General features: G+C 47.8%; 1 protein-coding gene across 1 annotated transcript in view; it reads right to left on the reverse strand.

Moving 5' to 3' along the window:
* KIF24 (kinesin family member 24) overlaps positions 1-17,412 on the reverse strand; it is an 85,458-nt gene that overhangs the window by 15,294 nt on the left and 52,752 nt on the right. The window contains exons 7-10 of the mRNA XM_060236611.1: positions 13,041-13,128; positions 7,351-7,472; positions 3,673-3,778; positions 1,523-1,594 (exon numbers count right to left, since the gene is read on the reverse strand). Coding sequence (XP_060092594.1) covers positions 1,523-1,594; positions 3,673-3,778; positions 7,351-7,472; positions 13,041-13,128 — 388 coding nt within the window. The remainder of the gene's footprint in view (positions 1-1,522; positions 1,595-3,672; positions 3,779-7,350; positions 7,473-13,040; positions 13,129-17,412) is intronic.

Below are 17,412 nucleotides of genomic sequence, written 5' to 3' on the forward strand. Positions count from 1 at the left end.
AGGGCTATGGCTGACCCAAGGCCATTCCAGCAGGTGCAAGTGGAGGAGCGGGGAATCAAACCCGGTTCTCCCAGATAAAAGTCCGTGCACTTAACCACGACACCAGACTGGCTCTCCCAATTTGCAAAGGCACTCCTGCTAGAATTTCACCTCTGAGAACGGTAAACGCTCCCAAAGTGAAAATTGTATTCAGTCGGCCAGAGCGACTGTTGTACTGGTGTTTAGTTCCACTTCTGACCATGCACAGTTCTGCGAGGGCCTGGGACGGTCTTGGGGAATTCTCGACACTTGAACAAAACTTCGGCTCCCGGGGGGATAGAAGGATCTGCTCTTTTCTCGACCACCTCCTTCTGCCGTCTCTGCTGTAAACCCAAGAACTAACGGGGCATTGATTTTTCCCAGAGGCCGCTAGGCCGATTCAAAATGTGCTCAGACGCTGGTAACTAAAAAGGTTGGAACAAAGCAAAAGACAGTAAAGCAGAACTATGCATGTAGTGCGAATGTACAAAATGTTGTATGTAATTTAATAATACATTCAGAAGTGCTAAAATATGGTTCAGCATATAAGTACCTAATTCCAACAGAAAGACAACTATCCATTTACATAAGCACATGTTTAAAAGCAGGGTGTTTTTTTGGAACAGGGGCTCCTTTGCATATTAGGCCACACCCACCCCTGATGTAGCCAATCCTCCAAGAGTTCATATGGCTTTTCTTACAGGGCCTGCTGTAAGCTCCAGGAGAATTGGCGACATCAGGGGGTGTGGCCTAATATGCAAAGGAGTTCCTGCTACAAAAAAGACGCCCCGTTTAAAAGTAGTTATTGTCTCCGTACACAAGAACCACTATCAAAGGCGTTTCGGCACCCGGCCCGGCTTCAGTGATATAATTCAAATGGAGCACTGTTAATTTAACAAAGATATATATAAAACTAATCGTACACAGAATGGACCTAAAATGAAAGGGGGAAAGTGAGAGAAAAAGAGAAATAATTATCTATATCTGCTAAGAAACAAAATTAATTTAAACTTTTGAAATACACAGAACTAGGAAAGCTACCTTAAATCACACTACGTGAAGCTATATTTTCTTTGCTTTTCATAGAACTAATTAAACACATAGAGATTTAAATACACAGAACTAGGATAGCTACCTTACACTACTTGCAGAGTTATATTTTATTTTACTTTCCTTTATTCCAACCTTTATGGTTACCTTTCTCATGCAGGGTTAAGTCAAGTCAAATTAGCCTTTATTGGCATTATATATATATATATATATATATATATATATATATATATATATATATATATATATATATATATATATATATATATATATATATATGTGAGCAAATTGGTTAAAAAAAAGATAAAAAGGAACGATTGCATACATATACATCAGGAAAAGCATAAACATAAACTATTTCTATGAGATCCTCTGGCGTGCCTTTAAAACAGGGTTGTGTCTTTCTTCCCTTTTCTCAGTTGTACTGTGATGTTGCCCCGGGTTTCTTTTTTACCTGAGTCAACTTGCTTTGCCTGAAGGGCGTGTGAGCATGTTCCTGATCCAAGGCGCGGATGCACTCCTTCAGCTACGGCAAAAAGAGAGAGACACAGCTGAGGCCATCGACTGTGTTTTTTAAAAAAAATATTCTACCCTGATTTTTGGCTGAACAGCCACAAAGTGGGGGGGGGGGGGGGAGATTGGTGGAGGGGGGGAGTTTTAAAGTAAAAAAGGCTAACGCCATGCTGGGAATTATTAGGAAGGGAATTGAAAACAAATCAGCCAGTATCATAATGCCCCTGTATAAATCGATGGTGCGGTCTCATTTGGAATACTGTGTACAATTCTGGTCACCGCACCTCAAAAAGGATATTATAGCATTGGAAAAAGTCCAGAAAAGGGCAACTAGAATGATTAAAGTTTTGGAACACTTTTCCTATGAAGAAAGGTTAAAACGCTTGGGGCTCTTTAGCTTGGAGAAACGTCGTCTGAAGGGTGACATGATAGAGGTTTACAAGATTATGCATGGAATGGAGAAAGTAGAGAAAGAAGTCCTTTTCTCCCTTTCACACAATACAAGAATTCGTGGGCATTCCATGAAATTGCTGAGCAGTGGGGTTAGAATGGATAAAAGGAAGTACTTCTTCACCCAAAGGATGATTAACATGTGGAATTCACTGCCACAGGAGGTGGTGGCGGCTACAAGCATAGCCACCTTCAAGAGGGGATTGCATAAAAATATGGAGCAGAGGTCCATCAGTGGCTATTAGCCACAGCATACTATTGGAACTGTCTAGGGCAGTGATGCTCTGTATTCTTGGTGCTTGGGGGACGGAGGCAAAGTGGAAGGGCTTCTAGCCCCACTTGTGAACCTCCTGATGGCACTTGAGGGGGCTTTTTGGCCACTGTGTGACAGAGTGTTGGACTGGATGGGCCATTGGTCTGATCCAATATGGCTTTTCTTATGTTCTTATGTGACACAGAGGGTTGGGACTGGATGGGCCATTGGCCTGATCCAACAGGGCTTCTCTTATGTTCTTATGTGACACAGAGTGTTGGACTGGATGGGCCACTGGCCTGATCCAGCATGGCTTCTCTTATGTTCTTATGTGGCACAGAGTGTTGGACTGGATGGGCCATTGGTCTGATCCAACAGGGCTTCTCTTATGTCCTTATGTGACCCAGAGTGTTGGACTGGATGGGCCATTGGCCTGATCCAACAGGGCTTCTCTTATGTTCTTATGTGACACAGAGGGTTGGACTGGATGGGCCATTGGCCTGATCCAACAGGGCTTCTCTTATGTTCTTATGTGACACAGTGTTGGACTGGATGGGCCATTGGCCTGATCCAACAGGGCTTCTCTTCTGTTCTTATGTGACACAGAGTGTTGGACTGGATGGGCCATTGGCCTGATCCAACAGGGCTTCTCTTCTGTTCTTATGTGACACAGAGTGTTGGACTGGATGGGCCATTGGCCTGATCCAACAGGGCTTCTCTTCTGTTCTTATGTGACACAGAGTGTTGGACTGGATGGGCCATTGGCCTGATCCAACAGGGCTTCTCTTCTGTTCTTATGTGACACAGAGTGTTGGACTGGATGGGCCATTGGCCTGATCCAACAGGGCTTCTCTTATGTTCTTATGTGACACAGAGTGTTGGACTGGATGGGCCATTGGCCTGATCCAACAGGGCTTCTCTTCTGTTCTTATGTGACACAGAGTGTTGGACTGGATGGGCCATTGGCCTGATCCAACAGGGCTTCTCTTCTGTTCTTATGTGACACAGAGTGTTGGACTGGATAGGCCACTGGCCTGATCCAACATGGCTTCTCTTATGTTCTTATGGCAGAGGGCAGGGAGTTTTAAAGTGGAGAGCCGCTGCAAGTCTCAGAAGACAATACTGACTTTGATGGACCGAGAGTCTGATTCAGTATAAGGCAGCTTCATGTGTTCAAAGCAGAAGGCACTGAAAAGAAACCTCTGCTTAGTGCCCATTGAAAGATGGGGGTGCCTTGAAAAGCGTAACTTTGGCCTCACCCTTTTTAAGAAAAAGAAAAACAGGCCGGCCTCTAGCCCCCACCCAATCCAGGGGCCACCCCACGTGCTGAAAAACCGCCTTCAGTCCTTCTCAGAGAAGAACACTCAGAATAACATTTCTGCACTCACGGCCAGAAGACTTTGGTTGATTTCTGCTCCTTCCATTTTTGTCTGCCTGTCGGAGTCTCTGGCATCAGCTGCTCTTTCGCTGCCCGCCAGATCAATAAAAGAGATCCTAGAAAACATTTTGACATTGTCATTAATATTATTGTTCTGCTGCTGTTGCTGTCATCTTTGCGTCGTGTCTGTGAATCAGTGTGGTGTGGAGGGGGAGCAGGAATCCAAGAGACTCCAGGTTCGAATCCCCACTCCTGCCAAGAGGTGAGTACTCTTTTCTTGGTGGTTCTGTGAGATTGTCCTGTTATTTAATAGTTTGAAGAAAGACCAAGGAGAGACAGACACTGTGCGTTTTTGTATTCCTGTACTTTATTCGATATCTAATAGGAACATAATAAACTGAACTTAGAATGAAGCTTTGCTTTGTGACTCTCTCTCTCCCCCCTTCTCCCTTTCTCTCTCTCTCTCCCCTCACCTCTCCCTGTCTCTCCCTCTCCCCCTCCCTCTTTCTCTGTCTCTCTCCCCACCTCTCCCTGTCTCTCCCTCTCCCCCTTCTCTCTCTCTCCCCACCTCTCCCTGTCTCTCTCCATGTCTCTCCCTCTCCCTTCTCCCTTTCTCTCTCTCTCTGTCTCTCTCCCCACCTCTCCGTCCTTCTCCATGTCTCTCCCCCTCCCCCTTCTCCCTTTCTCTCTCTCTGTCTCTCTCCCCACCTCTCCCTATCTTTCCCCCTCCCCCTCCGCCCTTCTCCCTTTCTCTCTGTTTCTCTCCCCACCACTCCCTGTCTCTCTCCATGTCTCTCCCCCTCCCCCCTTCTCCCTTTCTCTCTCTCTGTCTCTCTCCCCACCTCTCCGTCCTTCTCCATGTCTCTCCCCCTCCCCCCTTTCTCTCTCTCTGTCTCTCTCCCCACCTCTCCCTATCTCTCTCCATGTCTCTCCCTCTCCCCCTCCGCCCTTCTCTCTTTCTCTCTCTGTTTCTCTCCCCACCACTCCCTGTCTCTCTCCATGTCTCTCCCTCTACCCCCTTCTCCCTTTCTCTCTCTCTGTCTCTCTCCCCACCTCTCCGTCCTTCTCCATGTCTCTCCCCCTCCCCCCTTTCTCTCTCTCTCTGTCTCTCTCCCCACCTCTCCCTATCTCTCTCCATGTCTCTCCCTCTCCCCCTCCGCCCTTCTCCCTTTCTCTCTGTTTCTCTCCCCACCACTCCCTGTCTCTCTCCATGTCTCTCCCTCTACCCCTCCCTCCCTCCTCTCCTTCTCCCTTTCTCTCTGTCTCTCTCCCAACCTTTCCCTGTCTCTCTCCATGTCTCTCCCTCTCCCCCTCCCTCTCACCCCCCTTCTCCCTTTCTCTCCCTGTCTCTCCCTCTCCCCCCCCCTCTCTCTCTGGCAAGGAAATGCCCAGCCGGCCATAGATACCAAATTTCAACTTGAGAACAGGGACTTGGCGCTCCAGTTTTTCCAGCCCTTCAATGTTTTCCCCAACAGATTAAAAAGTGAAATGCGCTGCCAGCAGATGCAGTGACGGCCACAGGCAAACACAGCAAAGAGGACTAGAAAGATTCATGGAGGCGAGGTCTATCAGCGGCTACTAGCCATGGTGGCTAAAGGGAACCTCCATATTTAGAGGCCGTCTCAGAAACCCAGTGCCAGGGAACGTCAGGGAAAGGCCTTGGCTTCTCTGCCTGCTCACTGTACCTCCAGAGGAACAGCTTGACCACTGTGTGAGACAGGATGCTGAACTAGATGGACTCTTACTGGTCCGATCCATCCATTGTTCTTCTGGGCTGAATATCTCTGCTACGAAGATGAAGGATATCTCTGCTACGAAGATGAAGGTGGGGGGCTGGAAATTTGCCTCCGTGAGCATCGTCCTTTCGTACAACCACAGGAGGCAAACCACTGGGAGTTACTTAACATTGCATTTTAGGTAGAAATGAAGCCGGAAGAGACATTCTCCCTCAGCTTCTGTCACAGCCGAAGTGCTACCTGAGGTTGCCTGAAGCCACCTATCCGTGGCGGTGGCAAGTCACATTCTGTATATCAGCTGCAGACGTTCAGCATCCGTGCCGATGCCAAACATTTTCGGAAGTGGCTCAGTGCAGCATGGAGGCAGACCACGTGGCCTCGGAGTCTTCACAGAAGCGATTTGCTGCAAAGAGCAACTGCTGTGGGCTCTCCTTGGGAATTCATGGAAGGCACGTGGTACCCCTGCCTCCATTTAGCTACCTCCAGTGGCTGAAACATGAGAAGGAACCCTTGGCTAGAAGGAAGAGGAGGTGGAGGAGATTGGATTAATACCCCCGCCCTTCACTACCCAAAGGAGTCTCAGAGTGGCTTACAATCTCCTTCCCCTTCCCCCTCCCCACAACAGGCACCCTCTGTGAGGTAGGCGGGGCTGAAAGAGCTCTGACAGAAACTGCCCTTGAGCTGAACAGCCTTGAAAGAACTTGTAATTAGAACAACTGGGACCGGTGCATATAGAAAGAGCTGCAAAAAACACTGGAAGCAATAATACTATCACACTGTGTGTAAATACATTCTGGTTTAGTGCAAAATGAAATAAGACAAGGGAACACGTATTGCTTGAAAACCCCTACAAAGTCACTGCATCAGTCTCTCACTGGCTATTGCCTCTTCAAAATAAACTGTAGACGTGGACGGAGTCTTTTTGGTGTTCCGTTCGTGATTTAGACGGAGAGAATAAGGAACTGTTTATTAAAGGAATCCTCACGGTTTCACTTATCAAGTTCTTCTTCAACCTTTTCTCCCAACATTACACGGAGCCACAGTACTTTTTTCTATAACACAGATCAGCGCATGCTCTCAACATCTGCTATCCCTTGTCTTATTTTATTTTGCACTAAACCAGAACACATTTACACACTTACAGCGTGATAGCATTATTGCTTCCGGTAAGAGAACTTGTGACTGACTCAAGATCACACCACCATGTGGAGGAGTGGAGAATCAAACCCAGTTCTCCCAGATTAGAGTCCATGCACTTAACCATGACACCAAACTGGTTCTCTTGTGGTGGGGCTGAGAGAGCTCTCCCAGAAGCTGCCCTTTCAAGGAAAACTCTGCGAGAGCTATGGCTGACCCAAGGCCATTCCAGCAGCTGCAAGTGGAGGAGTGGGGAATCAAACCCGGTTCTCCCAGATAAGAGTCCGCATACTTAAACACTACACCAAACTGGCTCTCACAGAAGCTGCCCTTTCAAGGACAATGTGAGGGCTATGGCTGACCCAAGGCCCTTCCAGCAGCTGCAAGGGGAGGAGTGGGGGATCAAACCCGGTTCTCCCAGATAAGAGTCCGCACACTTAACCACTACACCAGACTGGATCTCACAGAAGCTGCCCTTTCAAAGACAATGTGAGGGCTATGGCTGACCCAAGGCCATTCCAGCAGCTGCAAGTGGAGGAGTGGGGAATGAAACCCGGTTCTCCCAGATAAGAGTCCGCACACTTAACCACTACACCAAACTGGCTCTCACAGAAGCTGCCCTTTCAAGGACAATGTGAGGGCTATGGCTGACCCAAGGCCATTCCAGCAGGTGCAAGTGGAGGAGTGAGGAAATCAAACCCGGTTCTCCCAGATAAGACTCCGCGCACTTAACCACGACACCAGCCTGGCTTTCTAAGCTAAGAGGGAAAAATGAAAGTCCAACCGCTGTGCCTGAAGCTCTTCAGAGGGCTCACCTCCCGAACACTCGCTTTGCTGCATCTTTAATCTGTATCTGGATGATGGCGTGGGAGCGAGACGAGTCTGAATTGACTCCGGTGGCCCCGGTACTGCGCTCCTTCCCTCCTTTCAAGATCACCTGGAAAGAGAGCAAAGCAAAAAAGCATCTTTATACACAATGATCTCGTTAAGGATGTTGGGGGGCGCAGGAGGGAACGAGAGCGTGGCTGAAAATGACAGCGCCCCTCAGGATGTGGCCCTGTTTGCAAAGCTGCCTCCTACTGAATCAGACCTCTCCCCTTGGTCCATCAGCACAGTCAACAACCATCTTCCTTATCTTCGCACCCCTTCCAACCCTCCCAGCAATCAACACAGAACAATGGTCACATTCCGCAGCCAGTTTCCTTATCACCACCCTTCCAGGAAGCCCCACCAAACAATGGGCACATCCACAAACCAATTGCCCTTTCATCACACCCCCTCCAGCCTAGAAATAGCAGCTCTCCAGCAGCCCTGGCCCCACTCAATGCACAGCAGCCAAGAAGGTCAGAACGCCTGCTCCGGCTGCAACGCCACTGAGGATGTTCTCCGCAGCTGAGAACGAAACGTCTGGAAGAAAAACTTTCTCCAGTAGAACACGGCACTTGAGCCCGAAAGATTCTACTAACCCTAATCACTTCATTGTTACATGGAAATAACCACTTCCCTCAACTTTCCTCTGACCCTGGACTATAAACTTTTCTCCCTTTCTCACAATACGAGAACTCATGGGCACTCAATGAAATTGCTGAGCAGTCAAGTCAAAACAGATAAAAGTCCTTCTTCACCCAAGGGGTGATTAGCACATGGAATTCACTGCCACAGGAGGTGGCAGCGGCTGCAAGCATAGCCAGCTTCAAGAGGGGGTCGGATAAACATCTGGAGCAGAGGTCCATCAGTGGCTATTAGCCACAGCATATGGTTGGAACTCTCTGTCTGGGGCAAGTGATGCTCTGTATTCTTGGTGCTTGGGAGGGGGAACAGTGGGAGGACTTCTAGTGTCCTGGCCCCACTGATGGACCTCCTGATGGCACCTGGTATTTGGCCACTATAGAACACAGTGTGTTGGACTGGCTGGGCCATTGGCCTGATCCAACATGGCTTGTCTTCTGTTCTTATGTCTGGGGTGATGCTCTGTATTCTTGGTGCTTGGGGGGGGGGGGGAGCATAGTGGGAGGGCTTCTAGTGTCCTGGCCCCACTGATGGACCTCCTGATGGCACCTGGTATTTGGCCACTGTAGAACACAGTGTGTTGGACTGGCTGGGCCATTGGCCTGATCCAACATGACTTCTCTTCTGTTCTTATGTCTGGGGTGATGCTCTGTATTCTTGGTGCTTGGGAAGGCTTCTAGTGTCCTGGCCCCACTGGTGGACCTCCTGATGGCACCTGGTTTTTTTGGCCACTGTGTGACACAGAGTGTTGGACTGGATGGGCCATTGGCCTGATCCAACGAGGCTTTTCTAATATTCTTATGTTCTCTTAACCCATGCACGAGAGCTTTCTCTTCTTTAAAGAAGTGTGTTTTTAGCACAGGATCGCTTATGTTCCGAATAAAACTTGGTTGGTCTTAACGGTGCCACTTGACTCCTGCTTTGTTGAACTGCTTCAGACCAACACAGCTGCCCTCTTGGATCTATCTCCTCCGTGTGGGCACTCTAGGAAAACAGGAGCGATGGTCGTCAACGGGCAAAGCTGCTGGCCAACTCGCCTGAGAAGAATTCCCGATGGATTGAATATCTGACGGCATAACCTCCGAGCACGGAGCAAAATCCAGCCGCTCTGTTTCTCCAAAGAAATGTTATATTAATTTTAATCCAATTTCATCCTGTCAGAATTTCAATAAGGAGCGCCACGGTTATTTTTAGTTCTCTCTCTCTCTCCCTCCTTCTCTTCTTCTTCTATTTAAAAAAAAAAACGCCGTTCTCTACCCATTTTCTATTTAATTGCTTCTTGTTTTCTCAGGTATCAGGCAGTGGGAGGCTAATTGCTGAAAAACACTCTCCGGTTTGGATCCAAAGTTTTTACAATCGGCAAGCTAAAACACACATCGACGCAATACCAAGAGGAAGATCTCGGAAGTCAATTACCTGCTCTGTAACCCACCAAGGTCGTTTTTGCTTAGGCTATCTGTAACAAATCCTTCAAAACATTGTCCATGTGGAATAAGTACACAGTGGAAATGCTCAAGCAAATGAACAAACAAATTGTCTTTTGTGAAGGCTCTACCTGAGCAGCTTCTACCTCTCCACCCTAAGTCATGTTCTGGTCATACTGAACGGCAGGCCTCAGATTCAGCGGGAGCTCACAGGAGCGTAGCTCCTGAACTGTTCTGAGAGTTCCACCTCCTTGTCCATTGAACAGGAGGTGCAGCTGCATAACAATCCCTGGATGAGCTCCGCCACCTGTTTTTCCACAAAATGACCCCTGCTGAACGGTTTTGTGAAAAAGCTCAGCACCATGGAATCTGTGACCCAGAGAGCATTTTCCTGGGAGTAAGCCCCACTGAAGAAAATGGTAATTACTTCTGGGTAGGCCTACTTAGCTTTTGGAATCATAAGAAGAGCCCTCCTGGAGCAGATTACTGGTCCATCTAGTCCAACATCCTGCCTCACACAGTGGCCAGCCAGTTCCTCTGGAGGGCCGACAACAGGGCAGAGAGGCCGAGGCCTTCCCCGGAGAAGAACATCAGAAGAGCCCTGCTGGATCAGACCAGGGAGGGTCCATCTAGTCCAGCCTCCTGTCTCCCACAGCGGCCAACCAGTTCCTCTGGAGGGCCAACAACGCCTGCAAGACCGTCCTCTTCAAACAGGCATTCACCAATGACTAAATTAATGTTTACCGCCAGATTAATAATGTTTACCGCCAGTATCAGACCTAGGAATGTTTTAATCATTGATTGGTTTTAATGTGAATTTAATATGAATTTATTGTTTTATTATTGTGTTGTTCACCTTAAATGTTGTTAGCCGCCCTGAGCCTGCTTCGGCGGGGGAGGGCGGCATACAAATAAAATTTTACATTACATTATAATTGTACACAGTATTCCAAATGAGACCGCACCATCAATTTATACAGGGGCATTATGATACTGGCTGATTTGTTTTCAATTCCCTTCCTAATAATTCCCAGCATGGCGTTGGCCTTTTTTATTGCAAACGCACACTGTCTTGACACTTTCAGTGAGTTATCTATCAGGACCCCAAGATCTCTCTCTTGATCAGTCTCTGCCAGTTCACACCCCATCAACTTGTATTTGTAGCTGGGATTCTTAGCCCCAATGTGCATTACTTTGCACTTAGCCACATTGAACCTCATCTGCTACGTTGACACCCACTCACCCAGCCTCAACAGATCCCTTTGGAGTGCCTCACAATCCTCTCTGGTTCTCACCACCCTGAACCATTTAGTGTCATCTGCAAACCTGGCCACTTCACTGCTTACTTCCAACTCCAGATCATTAATGAACAAGTTAAAGAGCATGGGACCCAGTACCGAGCCCTGCGGCACCCCACTGCTTACCGTCCTCCACTGCAAAGACTGCCCATTTATACTCACTCTCTGCTTCCTATTAATTAGTCAGTTTTTGATCCACAAGAGGACCTGTCCTTTTACTCCATGACTCTTGAGCTTACTAAGGAGCCTTTGATGAGGAACTTTATCAAAAGCTTTCTGGAAGTCAAGGTAAACAAACATCTATCGGGTCTCCTTTGTCCACATGTCTGTTTACTCCCTCAAAGAAATGTAACAGGTTAGTGAGGCAAGATCTTCCCTTACAGAACCCATGCTGAGTCTTCCTCAATAACTTGTGTTCATCAATGTGCCTACTCATTCTGTCCTTGATTATGGTTTCTACCAACTTTCCCGGTATTGAAGTCAGACTGTAATTTCCTGGATTTCCTCTGGAACCCTTTTTAAAGATGGGGGTGACATTTGCTACCTTCCAGTCCTCAGGAACGGAGGCAGATTTCAATGAAAGATTACACAAAGTTCAACTTTGAGTTCTTTCAGAACTCTTGGATGTATGCCATTCAGACCTGGTTACTTATTAGTTTTTAATTCATCAATCAGTTGTAGGACCTCCTCTCTTGTCACCTCAATCTGACAATTTTTATTGTTGGTCTTTATGTTTTTTGCAATGTGCTTCTCATGGTCCCTTTTTGCCTGCCTGATCACAGTCTTGCATTTGATTTGCCACAGCCTGTGTTCCCTTTTATTAATCTCACTTGGACTAGCTTTTCACCACTTAAAGGAGTCCTTCTTACATTTACAGCTTTCATTACTTTGTTTGTTAACCATGCAAGCCTTTTCTTATACCGGTTTGTGCCTTTCCTAACTTGTGGTATATATTTTATCTGAGCTTCTAGGATTGTAGTTTTAAATAGCCTCCAAGCTTCCCCAAGAGTTTTGACTTTATTTACCTTTCCTTTCAGTTTCCTCTTCACATGTCTCCTCATCTCAGAGAATTTACCCCTTTTAAAGTTAAACGTGGTTGTGGCGGTCTTTTGGGGCAACTCCCTATTTATACAAATGGTGAAATCAATAACGTTATGGTCACTGCTCCCAAGCGGTGCGATCACTTTTACATCTCTCACCAAGTCTTGGGCATTACTTAGGACCAAATCCAGGATCGCCCCACCCCTGGTAGGTTTTGTGACCATCTGCTCCATAGCACAGTCATTGAGAGCATCTAGAAACTCAATCTCTTTCTCTCGAGCTGAACACATATTGACCCAATCAATCTGAGGGTAGTTAAAATCACCTAGTTAAAATTATGACACAGTTTTTACATTTAGCCGCTATCTTTAATCCTTCCATCATATTATAATCATCCTCTATCTTTTGATTTGGTGGGCGATAACCAACTCCCATAGTTAAATTTCCTTTTGGGCCCTCTATTTTGACCCAAAGCATTTCGAGAAGTGAATTGAATTCTCTAACCTCAGTCTTACCGGACCGTATATCCTCTCTGACATACAGAGCCACCCCACCTCCAACCCTTCCCTCCCTATCCTTCCGATATAACTTATATCCAGGAATCACCGTGTCCCACTGATTCTCCTCATTCCACCAAGTTTCTGAAATTCCCACAATGTCTCTGTTTTCCCCCAACACTAAACATTCCAACTCACCAATTTTACCTTGAACGCTTCTAGCATTTGTATACAAACATCTATAATTTCCCAGGGAAGTTAGGCCCACAACCTTCCTCCTGCCGCCTCGAGACTTTGGCAGGCACTCCATACTGTTTGTCACCATCTCAGTGGACAACTCTGATCCATTACTCGGTTTATTGCATTTCCAGCATTTGCTGGCCAAAGGGCGGGGGCGGGGGGTCTAATCCATTTCCGTGCCCTGAAAGCAAATCCCAAGGCAGAACAGCTCCTCCATACTCGGCCATTAAAAGATTCCTTTAAAAAAGCTTTTGAAGAGGGAGAGTCAATTACAAAACTGCAAGAGTGAGGGAGAAGCTGAATGGCGAGTAATGGGATGCACACTTGGTCACGCTGAGAAACAGAAGGTCTAAGGGCAGACCCTTGTGAGACTGACTGCATTTAGTTAATCTGCAATGCTGATTTTAGGGTAATGAATCGGCAGGCTCTGCGGTCCCCTCTTAGCGTGCCAGGAGCCTCCCAAGTTAGAAAGGACCACCCCGCGAGTCAAAATTACCTCTAGAAGCAAGCTGACGGTATCCACGTGGACTTCCCGCAGCCCGACTATTTGGACAACGTGTTTGCTGTCTTCCCTGGCAAACAGCCTGCAGAGGAAACCTTAGATTAGCAAAGAGATGGATTCATTTGCTCCATAAGAACACCTACTGCTTCCGTCCTGAGGAGTACAGGTAACACAGAAGACACACACGGCCTCAATACATATGAACATATGAAGCTGCCTTCTACTGAATCAGACCCCCCTCGGTCCCTCAAAGTCAGTCTTGTCTACTCAGACTGGCAGCGGCTCTCCAGGCTTTCAGCTGAGGTTTTTCACGCCTATTTGCCTGGACCCTTTTTAGTTGGAGATGCCGGGGATTGAACCTGGGACCTTCTGCTTACCAAGCAGATGCTCTACCGCTGAGCCACAGCCCCATTCATGGCTCTCCAGGGTCTCAAGCTGAGGTTCTTCACACCTACTTGCCTGGACCCTTTTTAGGTGGAGATGCCGGGGATTGAACCTGGGACCTTCTGCTTACCCAGCAGGTGCTCTACCACTGAGCCACAGCCCCATTCATGGCTCTCCAGGGTCTCAAGCTGAGGTTATTCACAACTATTTGCCTAGACCCTTTTTAGTTGGAGATGCCGGGGATTGAACCTGGGACCTTCTGCTTCCCAAGCAGATGCTCTACCACTGAGCCACAGCCCCATTCATGGCTCTCCAGGGTCTCAAGCTGAGGTTTTTCACACCTACTTGCCTGGACCCTTTTTAGGTGGAGATGCCGGGGATTGAACCTGGGACCTTCTGCTTACCCAGCAGGTGCTCTACCACTGAGCCACAGCCCCATTCATGGCTCTCCAGGGTCTCAAGCTGAGGTTATTCACAACTATTTGCCTAGACCCTTTTTAGTTGGAGATGCCGGGGATTGAACCTGGGACCTTCTGCTTCCCAAGCAGATGCTCTACCACTGAGCCACAGCCCCATTCATGGCTCTCCAGGGTCTCAAGCTGAGGTTTTTCACACCTACTTGCCTGGACCCTTTTTAGGTGGAGATGCCGGGGATTGAACCTGGGACCTTCTGCTTACCCAGCAGGTGCTCTACCACTGAGCCACAGCCCCATTCATGGCTCTCCAGGGTCTCAAGCTGAGGTTATTCACAACTATTTGCCTAGACCCTTTTTAGTTGGAGATGCCGGGGATTGAACCTGGGACCTTCTGCTTCCCAAGCAGATGCTCTACCACTGAGCCACAGCTCCATTCATGGCTCTCCAGGGTCTCAAGCTGAGGTTTTTCACACCTACTTGCCTAGACCCTTTTTAGTTTGAAATACCGGGGATTGAACCTGGGACCTTCTGCTTACCAAGCAGATCCTCGACCACTGAGCACCATCCCTCCCCAAATTATATGAAGATATATGAACATATGAAGCTGCCTTCTACTGAATCAGACCCTGCATCCATCAAAGTCAGTCTTGTCTACTCAGACTGGCAGTGGCTCTCCAGAGTCTCAAGCTGAGGTTTTTCACACCTATTTGCCTGGACCCTTTTTAGTTGGAGATGTTGGGGATTGAATCTGAGACCTTCTGCTTACCAAGCAGATGCTCTACTACTGAGCCACCGTCCCTCCCCAAATACAGTGAATTCTGTGCAGACATGAGACTCCAGTCGGCAGCCACAAAGCCATGGATCTGCCTCCACAATGCCTCATAAGCCCAATGACGAGAAGCAAAGAAGCTCACAGCCCCAAAGTCTCACAGTTTTACGAAATCAATACTGAAAAAGATTGTCATCAAAATCTTACAATGCTAAGCGTTGCAGGCATTTCCTTGACTCGATGTGATTTGGTTAATAATTGGAAAGTTATCATTTGGTGCAAGCATCCAAACTGACGGCCGACGAAGCGATCTGTGAAACGCCTCTCCCAGCGAGCGACCCCATTTCCGAAGACTGCGGGGCACAACAGCATCCTTATTAGAGCACTGAAGAAAGGAGCAGGTCTCCATTCGAAGCTCTGAATATTTTCTATACGTGCTTGTGGATGGTATCTTATGCAGCATCAGTTTGGTTACTGTGACTTTAATTGTTTGCAGTTCACTCAAGTCAAGAGTCTACAGACTTATTTCGTTAGCGCATGTGCCTATTGTAAAATGCGTTTGAAAAACTCTGTGTCTTTGCTATTCCCATGAATTAGCATTGTAAGATTTTGGTGACAATTTTTTCAGTATTGATTTCATACATTGTGAGACTTTTGTATAGTAATCTGGGCTGGGAGCTTGTTTGCTTCTTGGCATTGGACTTTTGTCATGGCTTAGAACATAAGAGAAGCCCTGTTGGATCAGGCCAATGGCCCATCCACTCCAACACTCTGTGTCACATAAGAACATAAGAGAAGCCCTGTTGGATCAGGCCAATGGCCCATCCAGTCCAACACTCTGTGTCACATAAGAACATAAGAGAAGCCCTGTTGGATCAGGCCAATGGCCCATCCAGTCCAACACTCTGTGTCACATAAGAACATAAGAGAAGCCCTGTTGGATCAGGCCAATGGCCCATCCACTCCAACACTCTGTGTCACATAAGAACATAAGAGAAGCCCTGTTGGATCAGGCCAATGGCCCATCCACTCCAACACTCTGTGTCACATAAGAACATAAGAGAAGCCCTGTTGGATCAGGCCAATGGCCCATCCAGTCCAACACTCTGTGTCACATAAGAACATAAGAGAAGCCCTGTTGGATCAGGCCAGTGGCCCCTCCAGTCCAGCACTCTGTGTCACATAAGAACATAAGAGAAGCCCTGTTGGATCAGGCCAGTGGCCCCTCCAGTCCAGCACTCTGTGTCACATAAGAACAGAAGAGAAGCCCTGTTGGATCAGGCCAGTGGCCCCTCCAGTCCAACCTCTGTGTCACATAAGAACAGAAGAGAAGCCCTGTTAGATCAGGCCAGTGGCCCATCCAGTCCAACACTCTGTGTCACATAAGAACATAAGAGAAGCCCTGTTGGATCAGGCCAATGGCCCATCCAGTCCAACACTCTGTGTCACATAAGAACATAAGAGAAGCCCTGTTGGATCAGGCCAATGGCCCATCCAGTCCAACACTCTGTGTCACATAAGAACATAAGAGAAGCCCTGTTGGATCAGGCCAATGGCCCATCCAGTCCAACACTCTGTGTCACATAAGAACATAAGAGAAGCCCTGTTGGATCAGGCCAATGGCCCATCCAGTCCAACACTCTGTGTCACATAAGAACATAAGAGAAGCCCTGTTGGATCAGGCCAATGGCCCATCCAGTCCAACACTCTGTGTCACATAAGAACATAAGAGAAGCCCTGTTGGATCAGGCCAATGGCCCATCCACTCCAACACTCTGTGTCACATAAGAACATAAGAGAAGCCCTGTTGGATCAGGCCAATGGCCCATCCACTCCAACACTCTGTGTCACATAAGAACATAAGAGAAGCCCTGTTGGATCAGGCCAATGGCCCATCCAGTCCAACACTCTGTGTCACATAATAACATAAGAGAAGCCCTGTTGGATCAGGCCAGTGGCCCCTCCAGTCCAGCACTCTGTGTCACATAAGAACATAAGAGAAGCCCTGTTGGATCAGGCCAGTGGCCCCTCCAGTCCAGCACTCTGTGTCACATAAGAACAGAAGAGAAGCCCTGTTGGATCAGGCCAGTGGCCCCTCCAGTCCAACCCTCTGTGTCACATAAGAACAGAAGAGAAGCCCTGTTAGATCAGGCCAGTGGCCCATCCAGTCCAACACTCTGTGTCACATAAGAACAGAAGAGAAGCCCTGTTAGATCAGGCCAGTGGCCCATCCAGTCCAACACTCTGTGTCACATAAGAACATAAGAGAAGCCCTGTTGGATCAGGCCAATGGCCCCTCCAGTCCAACACTCTGTGTCACATAAGAACATAAGAGAAGCCATGTTGGATCAGGCTAGTGGCCCATCCAGTCCAACACTCTGTGTCACATAAGAACATAAGAGAAGCCATGTTGGATCAGGCCAATGGCCCATCCACTCCAACACTCTGTGTCACATAAGAGAAGCCATGTTGGATCAGGCCAATGGCCCATCCAGTCCAACACTCTGTGCCACATAAGAACATAAGAGAAGCCCTGTTGGATCAGGCTAGTGGCCCATCCAGTCCAACACTCTGTGTCACATAAGAACATAAGAGAAGCCCTCTTGGATCAGGCCAGTGGCCCCTCCAGTCCAACACTCTGTGTCACATAAGAACATAAGAGAAGCCCTCTTGGATCAGGCCAGTGGCCCCTCCAGTCCAACACTCTGTGTCACATAAGAACATAAGAGAAGCCCTGTTGAATCAGGCCAGTGGCCCATCCAGTCCAACACTCTGTGTCACAGAAGAACATAAGAGA

The sequence above is a fragment of the Heteronotia binoei genome, chromosome 4 (assembly GCF_032191835.1).
Source record: "Heteronotia binoei isolate CCM8104 ecotype False Entrance Well chromosome 4, APGP_CSIRO_Hbin_v1, whole genome shotgun sequence".
Lineage (NCBI taxonomy): Eukaryota > Metazoa > Chordata > Lepidosauria > Squamata > Gekkonidae > Heteronotia > Heteronotia binoei.